This window comes from Pleurodeles waltl, chromosome 3_1 (genome assembly GCF_031143425.1).
Source record: "Pleurodeles waltl isolate 20211129_DDA chromosome 3_1, aPleWal1.hap1.20221129, whole genome shotgun sequence".
In the NCBI taxonomy this organism is placed as follows: Eukaryota; Metazoa; Chordata; class Amphibia; order Caudata; family Salamandridae; genus Pleurodeles; species Pleurodeles waltl.
In genome coordinates this window covers 1092124192-1092139291 of record NC_090440.1, presented here as the reverse complement: position 1 = coordinate 1092139291, position 15100 = coordinate 1092124192, and the positions used below count along the sequence as shown (strand labels likewise).

The following is a 15100-nucleotide window of genomic DNA, read 5'->3' as shown; positions in this document are numbered from 1 at the left end:
GTGTGGCTTTCCTTTAAATGGGTTCAAAGGTCTGAATGGTATCTTTGGGCTGCACTTGTACAACGGTTTAAGACAGACTCACCAGCTTGAACGAGGATGAACTCTGAAGACTCCTGCCCAATGCGGTTGACTGCTGTGCAGTTGTAGTTGCCAAAATCGTTTTCAGAATCCGGGGCGACCTGGAAGAAATTTGAAATTAACACATAGACTAGGTAAATATGTTGTTGACTACAGCTTTTAAGAGCGCAATGCCTGAATAGCAAGTACTTTCTGACGGTGACACAAGAATAAAAAACAAGCATTGGCCTAGCCAATAGGTCTCGCTTTTAGGACATTTTAAGTGTTTAGACATGCAACACATTTTCCTGGGTGCTGTGCCACCAGTGACTGAAGGGCTATACAATTACTACAGACTGGGTCATGCAAGCAAGTTTCTGACAAGTAGCAACTCTCTGTTAAAGCACCAGAAGGACCCTGGCCTGCAGCCAGGCAATACACACAAGCTTCACTGCTGTGGAAGTTGCATCCAACATCACTGTCAGGAGTCCAAGCAATTTTTGTACCTTAATGCAATTATAATTAAAAACAGTGCTGGCAACTCATGTCGCTCCTAAAAGCAACTGCGTTGGACCATAGGGGTTTTTCCACCCCCAGAGCAGAGTAACAAGCCAATTCCACTTTGCAGGTAGAAACAAAACCAAGACATTTCGCCCGTTTTGAATTTCGCTCGAATATTTCACCCACTTCATTTTCAACACCTCGTCAGGGGTAGTAAGTTCTATATAAATACAATTTTAGTGTCTGTGCGGGAAGCAGCTGATATTTTTTCCTGGGTGAGGGCTTTAGCACATGCCCCTGCAAGGCTGGCCTTTGGAAAGGGAGTGCCCTTGGAAGAGACAGTTTAACGTCCTACTGCTGATAATCTGTAAAATATGACAGCAGGGGACCCTTTTGTGTTGAGAGATCAGTCCCCGGTTGGTTATGTCAGACAGTGACCGGCATCTGAATACAAACATCTCAGCTCCTCTTCCACCTTAACTTAATAACCCACAGCTTAGCTGCTTTACTCTAGAGCCAAGTTGTGGTGAGGAGTTCGAGGGGGGTGGTAATGTGGCGCAAGGGGTGTGAAAGACATAAGTGATTGAAGGAAGGGGGTGAAGGAGTGCAAAACACTGGAGCCTGCATGTTCGACCTTAATGCAGGTAGCTCTGTGCTGGCCCTCTGAATGTTAGCGCCCTGGGCCCGGCTTGCCCAAAGCCGAAGGGTGGTCCTGTGCCCCTGAACACTTGGGGGCTGATTCCTAGTTTGGCGGGCGGCGGTCGCCGCCCGCCAAGCGGGAACCGCCAGAAGACCGTACCGCGGTCAAAAGACCGCGGCGGTCATTCTGGCTTTCCCGCTGGGCGGGCGGGCGACCGCCAAAAGGCCGCCCGCCCACCCAGCGGGAAAGCCACAGCAACGATGAAGCCGGCTCCGAATGGAGCCGGCGGAGTTGCTTTTGTGCGACGGGTGCAGTTGCACCCGTCGCGATTTCCAGTGTCTGCTATGCAGACACTGGAAATCAATGTGGGGCCCCCAGGGGCCCCACGACACCCGTTCCTGCCAGCCTGGTTCTGGCGGTCAAAACCGCCAGAACCAGGCTGGCGGGAAGGGGGTCAGAATCCCCATGGCGCGCTGCCTGCAGAGCCGCCATGGAGGATTCTGCAGCCCAGGGGAAAACCGGCGGGAAACCGCCGGTTTCCCTTTTCTGACCGCGGCGGTAGAATGGGCCTGGATGCTCCGCCAGCCTGTTGGCGGTGCATCCACGGTCCCCTAGGAATGACCCCCTTGATCTCTTACCTCCAGCATAGTACGGTTTAGGGAGGGGAAAGGCTTCTGAGAAAGCATGGAGTGTACAATGCTGTGCACCGAAGAGACAGCACCAGACAGGGTAAGGCCCAGCAGGTTTAAAAGTCTTAGCGTCGATACTGCTACCTTGTAAGAGCACAGCAATATTTAATAAGTTTATCATCCAAACGTAAAAACGCACCAAAATCTATTTTTGTAATAAATAATAAATTACATAGCTGTCACGGGTGATTTCTCTACGAGAAGACAGTAGCATCTAAAATCTCAAACGTTCTGCATGTTTGATAAGGAAGCATGACTTTGACAAATAAGCTGATTTAAAGAATTTCGATGGCCATTTTAGCATGGTTCTCACATGATCCCACAACTCACTCCTCATCATCTTGACAGCCTGTTTCTTCGTGGTTTCAAGAGTATACTACCAGATCAAGCTCCCTCCTCTACACCTCCTCTTTTCTACACCAAGCACCTTTGTTTCTTCCTTGTTCGTTTACCTTCAGTAAGGTAAACAGAAAGCCAGCCATCTTTGTAATCTTTTTAAAGCCACCAAACCTATGGGGCTATGATAAGGTTCTGTCGAGCTGTAATTGTGGGAGTTCCGAAACTGTCTATCTCTACTCCAACAAAGGAGGCAATGCAGTGTTGTTCTTCCCTGCTGCTGCCATAACACATAATCCCATTCGCTACTCACAGAGTGAGGAGGGCGGAACAGAAAGCAAGCAACTTTAATGGGCAAGCAGTGATGCAGAGGGGGAGGAGGGATGAGAGAAAACAAGCAGCGATGACAAGGAATGAACCAAAAACAAAAAAAAGTATCTCAATCTGAGAGGGAGCAGTGGAAGGACATTTATAGAGTAATTAAGAGTGTGTGGCTACCCATTCCCAGGATTACATAGTGATTAACAGCCCAATAGACCAAAGCACTAGTGAACTGTGGAACATAAATTTTTTTTAAAAAAAACAAATACAGGTGCCTTTACTTATACATATATAGCAAGCAAGACCTGCTACCACCAAAAGGGAAAGAGAGGTTAATGATTTTGAAAGCTGGCATGCTGAGTGCAGGAAATGAGCACCCCCGTAGCAGTAGCTCCTATCGGAGCACAACAGCTGGAGGCGGTGGGAAGGAGATGCTGCAATAAAATTCAAGCAGCTACAGCCTGAAACACCCACAGTGTAACAGGAGCAACAAAGAAATGCTAAAGTAGTTCCTCAAAGCAAGAGATAAAGAACCAAAGTGGAAATACACAGTAGTTAATCCCTACTCTTTGAGAGGGACGAAAGAGAAAAAGGAGGGACAAAGAGGCAGGACTGACTACTAGCAAGTAAGGATTTTTAAAGGACACTGGAACAAACAAATGAGATGCAGGGGGGTGGCTTTAAGCCCACAGAGATGTATACTAAAGTATACACAAGGTTGTACGCTTATGCTCAACCTAAAAATGTGAACATGCACACCTTTCTCACACTCCTGTGTGGTAGCCCTAATCCTGCAAAAAAATAACTTGAAGGTATTTTGTATGTAGGAATAACTAAATATGAGTTTTCAGGAAAATGTTATACACATTGCAAACAGAATGATGGTTTAACATGTAACTTTAGGCAGTGACAGGAGCCGTTTCATCTCTTTATTAATAGTTTGCTAGTTCGGTTAAGGGTCACCTGTCCCAACACTGCATCTTTCTTAGTGCTATTCTTCCACTGTTGGCTTTGAGTAAACTTTCTAATGTATTTGTAATGAATTTTATGTGTCCGCCACTCAAAGACTGTACTGTCAGTGTGATTATTTGCTTGATTACATGAATTTCTAAAAAGCCATATTTGCTATCAGGAAAACAGTTCCACATTTGGCTCGTCGAACTGAACAGTGCTCTGTAAATTCCAGACGGCTTGTATGGTGGGAATAATCTACAAAGGTCAGAGTAAATTTCCTACCTTCTTGGAACTTAGAAAGAATTTCAGAAATATTCCTAGGAAAATAGGACTGTCACTGCTTCCCAGGAGAATTCACACATGTAAATATATTATGCACATGTAAATGAAACAAGTGTACGCTTGGGTAAAATCAACTTTTCTGAAAGAGGAAAAAAAAGTTCCCACAGAGAAACCACTTCTGTATGCGCCTAATAAGTTTGCATATAGTACCTTTGCCTTTCCACCCTGAACTTTAACTTACTCCTGTCACTGACTAGTGTATATATGCTTTTTGACCATTATCAGAGTGAAAAATAAATTAGTGATTATTCATAAACTTGTGTGTTTACAGACGCTTGGCACCTTCTAAGGTAACCCGCCCTGAAATCCCTATAACCAGCACAGGTGAGTTGATTTACTCACTTTTGAAATTACCTACTACTAGTGTGACATTATGGGGGTCATTCCGCCCGGGGCCGGGGATGCGGGAGCACCGCCAACAGGCTGGCGGTGCCCCGCAGGGCATTCTGACTGCGGCGGTTTGAGTATGCTGGGATTTGGGTATCTCATTTGACCTCTGTTTTGGGTCAACAGATCTGGTCTGTTTGGTAGCTTGTGATGAGGTACAACAGACAGATCCAGCGGTGTTGTGCACCAATGTTGACATGCCTATGTGGGAACTGTGAGAATCAAGGTAAGTGAGGTTTGCTTCATCTTCTTTACCAGAAATGGAATGAGTGGGAAAGGCGAAAAGCGTAAGCAAATATCCCTGACCAGTTCATCCATAGAGCCTTGCCCTAGGTTTATGGGTGTGGGTACCTGGACGCAAAGCTTTGGCATTTTTAATTTTCTTTTGTGGCGAATAGGTCTATGTCTGGAGTTCCCCAAATTTGAAAGTATTTCTGAATTACTTGCGGGTTAATTTCCCATTTGTGGACTTGTTGCTGTGTCCTGCTTAACAGGTCTGCTAGTTGATTGTCCTTCCCTGGAAGATACTCTCCCACTATTTGAATGTGATTGTGAATCGCTCATCTCTGAATTGACTGGGCTAAAAGGGATAATTGGGATGAATGTGCCCCCCATGCCCCTGTGTTTGCAGATGAAACATTGATGTCATACTGCCTGTGTGTATAAACACTACCTTGTGTGCAATTTGTGTCAGAAAAGCTTTGAGTGCTCGGAAAACTGCTTGTAATTCCAAGTAATTTATGTGGTACTGTCTGTTGGTTGGAGTCCCATTCCCCTTGTATGGTGAAATTGTTGAGATGAGCTCCCCAAACTGTCTGTGATGCATCTGTTGTGATGGTGGTCTGAGGCACAGGGTCCTGAAAGGGCTGCCCTTTTGATAGATTGTTGTGATTCCACCATTGCAGAGAGCAGTAAGTCTGGTGGTCCAAGAACACTAGATCCTGAAGTTGACCCTGTGAGTGAGACCACTGCTGTGAGGGGCACTGCTGCAGTGGCGGCATGTGCAGTCTTGCATTTGGAACTACGGCTATACATGAAGCCATCATTCCTAATAACTTCATCACTAACTTCACTGTATAAGTGTGGTTGTGTTGTAGTTGAGATATTAAGTCTTGAAGTGCCTGAATCCTTACTGGGATTGGGTATGCTAATCCTGACTGAGTGTTGAGAATTGCTTCCAAATACTGCTGTATTTGTAATGGTTGTAGATGGGATTTGAAGTAATTGACAGTGAATCCCAAACTGTGTAGGAGATCTCCTGTATAGTGAGTGTGTTGTTGACAGACTTGGCTTGTACTGGCCTTTATTAGCCAGTCATGTGTATATGGGAAGACATGTGTTATCTTCTGAGGAATACTACCGCTAAACATTCGGTAAACACCTTTGGTGCTGTTGCTACTCCGAATGGTAGTACTTTGAATTGGTAGTGCTTTCCCGCAATAAGAAATCTTAGGTATTTGCGATGTGCTGGATGTATAGGAATGTGTAAATATGCATCCTTGAGATCTAATGCTGTCATGTAATCTCCTTTTTGTAATATGGGAATGACATCCTGTAGAGTGACCATATGAAAGTGTTCTGCGATAATGTACAGTTTAAGAGGTCTGAGATCTAGGATTGGCCTTAATGTGCTGTCTTTTTTGGTATTAGGAAGTATAGTGAATATACTCCTGATCCCTGGTGAGATATGGGTACTAACTCTATGGCTCCTTTGAGTAGTAGTAGTGATTGTACCTCCTCTTTCAGTAGATTGAGATGGTCCTGAGTAAGTCTGAGCGAACGAGGGGGAATGTTTGATGGAATAGTAATGAGTTCTAGACAATAACCATGTTGGATTATTGACAGAACCCATTGGTCTGTACTGATGTCTTGCCGGTGTGGATAAAAATGTACCAGTCTTCCTCCCATAGGTGATGTGTGGGTTGTGGGGATGGTGAGTGAGTCACTGTTTAGTTGCAGTAGAGGAACCTCTAGAAGTGGATGATTTGCTTCATCCTCTATTACTAGATGCACTGTAGGAACCTCAAAACGAACCTCTTGTGTAAAATTGTGAGGTCTGTTTTTGCTGTGAAGTGGATGCTGTTTCTGTGGCTGCTCGCTTAAAGCCACCTCTAAATTGTGGCCTACGAAAAGCTCCCTCTAGCAGGTGTAGTGCATAATGCACCAATCGCCTTAGCTGTCTCAGAATCTTTCTTCAGCTTTTATATAGTTGTCTCAACTTCTGGGCCGAACAGATGTTTTTTGTCAAAGGGCATATTTAAGACAGCTTGTTGTATCGCAGGTTTGAAGCCTGAACATCTTAACCAAGCATGTCTTCTGATAACTACGCTGGCGTTTATGCCTCTAGATGCAGTGTCAGCCGCATCATTAGCGCATCTAATAGCGTTCTTGGAAATTTCCTGTCCCTCTGTAACTATTTGCTGTCCCTGCTTTTGATGCTCTGGTGGAAGGTATTGCCAAATTTCTTCCATCTCGTCCCAGTGCACCCTATCGTACCTAGCAAAAAGAGCTTGGGAGTTAGCTATTCTCCAATAGTTTGCAGCTTGTGAGGCGACCCTAACTCAAGGAGTGTCTAGCTATTTGCTCTCCTTATCCAGAGGAGAGGCATCCCCTGTTGACTGGCTGTTAGCACTCTTCCTTGCTGCACTAACCACTATTGAATCCGGTGGTAACTGAGTTCTTATGAAAACTGGGTCTGAGAGAGCCGGTTTATATTTTGTATCTACTTTAGGAGTGATAATACTGGCCTTCACTGGTTCCTTAAAAATATTGAATTAATGCCTAAGCATCCCAGGTAGCATTGATACTCCTTATGTGTGTATTTTTTTAAAAGGAAATTCTTCTCTTTTGGGTCCGTGTGCATCTGCACATTATGGTATGGAGCTGCTCTTGCTATGACCTTATGGTCTGCCGTAGTGTCTTCTGGTGGAGAAGGTCAGAAGGTTTTTCATCCAGACTTGTTTTTCGGATCCGACCATAGCTCGACGCAATGAAGGACCTTGGACCAGTTCTGGAGACTCTTTTGATGTCTTTGAGTGATGTGACTGGGTAGGTGTACTCACGTACTGCGCCGGAGGTATGGACTGGCTGTCCGCATCGGAGTCGTGTTCGGAATCTGAGTCTCTGATGGAAAGTGCTGTACTCTGTTCTTCATTCCCCTGAGAGTGTTCCTCACCAAAAATATTCGGTGTATTTTCTGTGCACTTGGACGCCATTTCCAGTCGATAAGCTCTTCGGTCCTGGAGAGTCTTCTTATATTTAAATGATCTGCAGGCGTTGCAAGACTCCTCTCGATGGTCGGAAGATAAAAAGAGATTACTTACCGAATGCTGGTCTGTGTATGGAAACTTGGCGTGACACGAGGACAGAATCCAAATGGAGTTTGTTCCAACAGCTTCAGACATTCCAGACATTGAAGTAGGCTTCAAAGGGCGAGGCCTCTTGTAAGGGCAAAAAAATCTACTCAATGATTTAATTGGATTGATAACAGATAGAAAACGCAATCGAGACAATACTGACTGTATTATAGAAAGGTAGAATAAGTTCAAAAGGCCCGAACCGGTATCTCCCGGAACAACAGGAAACGTGTCCAAACTCTGATTGCAGTATGAAAACCATCTAACAAAGGACTCAATGCCCATGCGTAGTATCACCGAGAGGAGAAGTCACTCGATCTCATGACTTGAAAATCTTTTTGAAAGAAAAACAGCTTGTAACACTCCGAGCTCAACACTAGATGGGGGACTTATGCAAAGCATGTGTATCTACAGCTACACATGCTATCGAACCTGGAGTTATAGTTAAGAAACTAATTTAGTTTTGAGCACTGGATCTCTTATATGTTCACATGCTTAATCAGAGCAGAAAGCTGTACATAACAGCTAGAATGAAGCAGGAAGCCAGCTTACTGAAACAGGCTGTGGAGGTCTGCCTGTCCCACAGGGTCTAATTTATTTAAGAATAAGTGCTGGTGCCCAAAGCCATGCCCAGTAGCTTACATCTGGCACTATTGCATCTCAGTGCGCCAAAAACCAACTGTTTAGTCTAAATCCACATCATGCCTCTTTATTCAAATACTAGGCACCACCTGCCCCTTCATCTCAGACCTGCAGGTTTCTGCTTTCTCCCTTTGTGATGGCTTTTCTGTCTTTCTCTTTCTTTCTCTCAGGAAATGTCAAAATAGGAAAAATAAGTGCTGTCCCAAAAAGTGAGTGCCAGCAACCACCTGCTCAAATTAGGCAATGCGGTCTCACATTCCTGTGCTACATTCACATCCAGGCAGTAGTGCTTCATGAACATGTGACTGCTCCTCTTGGTAGCTGCAACGGTGAGGACTTGCAAACAACACTAGCATAAAGTACTGCAGTCGTTATCATACCGCTGATGGAATTCCCACTCACTCTTCCCTTGGGTGGATGCTTTGCCTTGTTTTGGCAAAAGGTGATGCAGGCTGAAAACCAACGTGTTCTTTCCTGTTTTGGCAGGGCTTGGCCTATCTCTGTGTGGTTTAAGGATATGGGCAGAAATAGTTGGTCAGAAGAGCGAGTGTCTTTCAGCTTCTTCATGTAAGACTTGATGCATCTGTGCACATCAAGTGAGTGCAATGGCTTTTTTATTGATGATGTGGGATTTGGGAAGATGAACAGCAGAATGACAGGCTCAATCAGGTGGAAGTCAGTAGAGCTTTAGATATAACATTAGGATTGATCAGTAGGATACCTCTGTCCTTAGTAAAACGGAGAAAGGCTTCTTTCACTGAGCATGCTTGCATCTCTCCTACTGTGCATGCTTACGTAAGCACCAACAGAAGCTCTGTCTTTCAAGAACTTAATTTTAGATGTGCTCTGTAAGTCACCTCAACGAGCTAGTTCAGGGAAGTATTTGGCTCCAGGTATACTGGTGGGCGCCGTACAAGAGAAAATGCTCTGAAAATTTCCTTCATATACTGCTTTATAATTCCCTATGAAAAAAGAGTGGTTAAATTGTCTGCCATTCTTGAGAGATTTGAGATTGCTGACAGATGGACCTGTACAGATGAGTGTTTTAGATCATTCTTGGATAGGTTCTGCAAATATGGAAGTATTTGATGGGGTGTCATAGTCACTGGTTGGAATCCTTTGGATTTGCACTTGGAACAGAAACACTACCACTTGGCATTTTACGTCTTGTGGCTGTGGACGATGGGGCTTGTTCCGGGATGCTTCTGCATTCTGCTGTCAGATCCAAATAACTAAACTTTAGATCCTCAGGTACCATGCTGGAAAGTTCAATGACCAGAAGTCGTGGCTGAGTATCTCTCTGTTGTGCCTGCAGAGGAGAGTTGAGTGCATCTTTAATGGAATTACTAAGAGTACAGATACATTCAGGAGCTCACATAGCCAGTACTGGTGTGGCAGGGCAATGAGATTCAGAGTACAATGTTCCGCCTTACGTTTCTTAGGACCCTATCTCTAAGATCAAGAGAGATGGCATAAAGGAGTATGGAAAGACTTTGGACATTTGATCAAAATTGGTTCAGTGTGGGGCAAAACCATTTGTGGAAGATGTAATTCACTTGATCCTAGAGCTACCATTCATTGCACTCTATTAGTGTTTGACTGAATGCGTCCACTGATTGTTTTGTCAACCAGGGAGATCCTATAATGTGATGTCCACTTGGTGGACATAGCCCAGTCCCAGACCCATAGCATTTGCGCTTGTCGGATAGAGTCTGGGACCTCAATTTCTCCCAGCTTGGTGATGTAAAGCATCAGCACTTGACTTACAAATCTCTGGAGGCACATCTGTAGACCAAGCCTTATGGCAAGGAGCTGTAGGATATTGTAAGGGATCTTTTTTCATTGCGTCTGATCACACACCTTTGGTCCTGGATGTAAGCTCCCCAACCTTTTTTGGATGCAGCCACTGTGAGAACTACTCTGTCCGATGAAGGATGGAATGGTAACTCCACGCTGAGATTTGAAGGGAAGTTCCACCATGCCTGTGCCGATTTCAGGCATCTTGTGGTGTGACTGTGTCGTCCCAGGCGCTGTGAACTTACGTTGATTGGCTGCCACTTCTTGCTGGACTAGTGCCAGGGCCTGCAAAAGGGTACAAGACCTATGCAGGAGGATATCAGGCACAGCAGAGATTTGTACCACCTGACCTGTGACTGGCTGCTTGACCAAGAAGGTCTTTGCCATGGGTTCAAGGTTCATCAGTCTGTACACCGAAAGAAAAGCCTTTCCTTACTGTGTGTCCAGCATCCCTCCCAATAACAGAAGCTTTGTCTGTGGTGCTGTAGAAGACTTGTCGATGTTCTGTGTGAGTCCTAGTCTGTGAAACAGTCCTAGTTTGTGAAACAGAGAGAAGCAGGCAACCGTAGAAGCTTTTGTACCTACACTTAATGATGCCTTCAGAAGGCAGTCATCCATGTAGATATATACTTGGTGGGCTGCAGTCTGAGGAGGGCCGCAAACAACGCTACACACTTGGTAAATATTTGCAGCCCTGATCTGAGGTAGAGTAGAAGCGCCTTGAATTGACAGTACTGCCCCACCTCCTGTGCTTCCAGTGTACAGCGATGTGGAAAGGTGTAGGGTGGGAAGGGGTGCCTGCTGCAAGGAGTCAAGCTTGTTTTTGGTTGTTTTGGGAGCGAGGAATAATATTCCCTGCCCTGACGACTGTAGTGACTGAAGCCTCTTCTACTAACCAGGGCTCTTTGTGAGCCTTGAAAAAGTTGTTAAGCAAGGACAATGATATTTGAGGGTGCCAAGAGATTTTGCCCTACCCGTATCTGTTTTAATATTCTGCAAGGCATCATCAACAAGCTTTCCAAACAGGCTGATTCCAAACACCATTTCCAGTATTTTTTCTTGGACTTCCAGATGGAAAGCTGTAGTTCTCAACCGTCTTATTACAGCCACTGTGGGCAACTGGCGAAAGCTTGCGTTTGAATAGTATATTGTCACGTCATGATTGCTGCTGATGTTAATGCACCCTTTTTAATGACAGCTTTTGCTGCCTCCCTCTTATCGTCCGGTATGACGTCGATTAAAGGAGGGATGTCAAGCAATATCTGAGGATCATAATAGCCCAAAATTGCCAAGACATTTAAGGCCTTGATTGATGTTGCCGCCACGTAACCAACTCTACGGGCCAAATTACCTGTGCACCAGTAATCACTATCAGGGGGAGCAGACAATGAGGTGATCGGGTTCTCTGGTGTTCCCAGGGCTGCAGCCATGTTAACAGAGTCTGGTCTGGGATGGCCCGTAGGACAGGAAGGGGCTGAGTCTGTACCTGTTTTCTAAACGGGTCACCATCTCTGAAACAGTGGCTGGCATCTTCATCAATTTTAGGTCTTCTGACCAAACAAGGTCCAGTATAAGTATGAACCTAGTAGCGTTCAACGGCTGTTTCTTGAAGTCATACAGGACACTTGTTGCTCAATCGAAGCCTTTGGGAGACTAAAGTTTTAATCCACTTTCTTCATCTATGCATAGAGTGGCTTAGTTGTTCGGAGATGAGTCTGGTTTAATGAGTGACTTGTCATCTTTGTTTGGTATGATATAATCATACTACTCCTCATTACGGTGATCATCTGGTAGTACTCCCTCTTCCTCCAAATCAGAATCCAATGAATCCAATGAGTCCTCATCTCGAATATCCTTATGAGTTGGAGGGACCAGTGGCAGAGAGATTACCCTTGGAGGCTAGTCTGTCAGAGGTGAAGGGGAATGGAGGTGGAGGAGGAGACACTGGTAAAAGAGGTGGTGGTGGAGGCAGCGCAGACATGGATTGTCTGTCAGGCTGGTGAGGGAGCAGTCTTTGAAAGTTGTAAGGTATAAAAAATTGCAACAGGCACCTTCATTACCTGAGAGCCTGTTAAACAATGATGAGGTGCATAGGACTGAGAAGGGTACGAAAGTCTGTGCTGGACAGTCATACCCATTGTAAGGTTCCTCTTCATCCAAGCAATCTCCTTCGAATTCCAGGACATAACACACATCTAACTGCGCAGAGCTATAGGAAGTCTCAGCGACGTCCTGGTCGCAGAAGTCCCTTTCCAATTCAAAATCCAGAATTTGGTGGGAAGGCTCGCTGACATCTTCATATATGAAAATAAGACTGATGTAGAAAAGACGTTAGTGCTGTGGCGTGGTTGACATCGTAGCTAATGAACAAAGGGCTGCTGTCATCAAAGTCATTGTTACCCATTGATAGTGACGGCAGGAGTAAAGACACCCTTGGTGTCGTCATTGACGACAGTCTTGTTGCTGAAGGTGTTGCAGGCATCAACAAAGATTTGGTTGTCGACGGACACAACTTTGACGAGGGTCTTGTTGGCAATGGTGATCTCTTCATAGACATCAAGGAGGCCTGTCTCATAGGTGACAATGGGAGTGTTGTTGACAACAGTGACAGAGGTCACTGGCAGGGACTGGAGTTCAGTTAGGACTTCAGGTGAGCTGGTTTTCATGCAGGGTTTTGCACAGGTTGGTGTTTGTTCTGTATAGAGCAATTTTCTGACGATATCCCAGTCTTTTTCAGAGAGGAGGTGGCTACAGGTGCTTCAGGATGTAGCACCTGTAGCCACAAACTCCACATTTGCGCATCTATGTCAACCTGGTGGAAGTGCTTGGCGGAGTATTACCTAAACCATTTCCAGATGAAGGGAATGCTTTTTTCCTTTTCAATACATAGAGGGTCTACCTCCTATCTCTAGCCCTTTGAGCCTTTGAAGGAAAGGTTATACACAGGTTGCAGCATGAAGCTTTGAGTGCTGGATAAAGGCAATTAATACACTCTTTGAGCGCTGGATAAAGGCAATTAATACACTGCTCATGTGGGTCATCAGGGTAGATCTTTTTCTGCCCACCGGTAGAGCAGGATTTCTCTGTCAGTCAGGATGATAGTTGGTGAACGGGAAAGGTCTTCCTGGTCCAGAGAAATTGAGATTTCCCTTAAAAGCTCTTAAAAGCACTCTGAAAATAATTTACAATGCACTGGATGATGAGGCTGGATAAGCTCTAGGGCAGACCAGAAAGTAATAGGATATGGTCAGTGCAAGGTTAGAATGGAGTTCTACTCAAGGACTTAGTCAAGCACAATGTGCGGCTAGAAATCTGACAACTGGTGGACTCCTGAGTAGTACAAAAGCTTAGCAACTTTCAGCTCACTGGTCACAGTATGAGTTGCTTCAATTGAGGTACTTGTGCTACGAAACAAACACTGTTGTAGAGGCCCTATGGTCATATTAACACTGTTTACTGCTACTTATAGTTACTCATCATGACAATGGAAAATTATTCCAGTATGGAATATAACCCCCTCCAATGAGAAAACTGTATGCTAGCAGGCAGTCTTCAAATGCAAAGGTAATTTACTGTTGAAGGTACTGATTAAAGCACCTACAGCATATTTTAAATATAAAAGAAAGATAGGTTATACTTACATGGTAGAAATATTGTTTGTTTTTCTTACCCAGCCCTAGTAGTGGATGGGGCTGAGCAGGTAGGTATTTGAGACTCATTTGTTGAACATATTCATTAATGTTAAGCTCAAACTGTGCACAGTGTGAATATAAGAGTATGGTTTCCTTGGTACTATAGCACATGTATAGTTTGCTTGTCGAGTCTATACCTGTTCTACGATGTGGGTGCAGCAGGAGAGGCATGCACATGTACATAGTCTCCACAGTGAACATAAAGCTTGTACTGCCTGTGATAATTTAGAACAGTGTATCAATAACTGAACATAATAATATAATGACATGTACAAATCCCACTCCTAAGGTATCATTTAATTGCTCAAAACTGTTCAGAAATTACTGCATCAATTACCACAATACACTCTTAAGGAACAGCATCACACTAACTCACAGGTATCTCTACTATCAAATGATGTTGTTTAAGGCAACTTAAGTCTCCCTTATCTCCCAAATGTCATTTTTAGGGGTCAACATTTTAGGACTACTGGTCGTGAGTTCTAATCAGAATGACACCACTAACAAAGTGTGTACGTTTAATGCAATGTCAAACAAAGTGTAAAGAACTGTCAAACATAAAAGTAAATAAAAAATGATATTTAAAAAAGAACAAATCCCACAGCTTAATTTTCTCGGACTAGTCTATAGGCAGAGATTCATCAGACGAACAGCTGGTTTCCCTTACTTCGAGAAAGCTGGCTGATGGAGTGTTGTAGATCTTGATGTTGCTGTAGTTTGAGCTTGGCAGGGCCTGCCCATCTCGGAACCAGGAGACAACAGCACTGGGGTAAGCAAAAACCTCGCATGTGATGTTGACGGCATTTCCTTCCCATGTGTAAACGGCCACTGGACCCTGAAGCTTAGGAGCATCTAGAAGGCATGGGAGATGATGTGTTGGTCATGTAAAAGTCAAGAACTCACAGTTTAACATCAGCAAACATTTAAAGCAGCACAAGCAACACTGCCTAAACTCATTTTATGAAAGCATAGTGTCTTCTGAGGCCTCTTCCTCACTTTTCAGATTAAATGTACTTTCCTTTGCCAAGCTAGATGTTGTGAGACAGTAAGCATAAGAAGATAGTTTGAATAGAAGGATGAAACATATACTTTTACAATACACACTAAATTCAATTTCGTCAAAAGTTATCAAATTGGTGAAAACTATTGTGAAATCCGAGATCACGTTTTAGGAACACAATCGAAAATCAAAGCAGAACTGTGTGATAGAACGAATAACAGTTTTAATACTTAATTACGCTCATATTACACAGTAGAATGTAAAAAAAATTAACTATACCACTCGATCTAAACTTTCCTCTTACTGTAGTAAGCATTTAGGGTGCATGTCTCTGGATCCCAGAGACAGACGTTGGTTTATTTTGGCCACGAATTCTTCCAATACAA

At 44.2% G+C, this 15100-nt stretch overlaps 1 protein-coding gene across 13 annotated transcripts in view; it reads right to left on the bottom strand.

Annotated features, from left to right (window-relative positions):
* Nucleotides 1-15100, bottom strand: part of NCAM1 (neural cell adhesion molecule 1) — a 974982-nt gene that overhangs the window by 228394 nt on the left and 731488 nt on the right. For all 13 annotated transcript variants that reach the window (XM_069224356.1, XM_069224353.1, XM_069224357.1 and 10 more), the window contains 2 exons: nucleotides 14382-14566; nucleotides 83-179 (listed from right to left, as the gene is read on the bottom strand). In XM_069224356.1, coding sequence (XP_069080457.1) covers nucleotides 83-179; nucleotides 14382-14566 — 282 coding nt within the window. The remainder of the gene's footprint in view (nucleotides 1-82; nucleotides 180-14381; nucleotides 14567-15100) is intronic.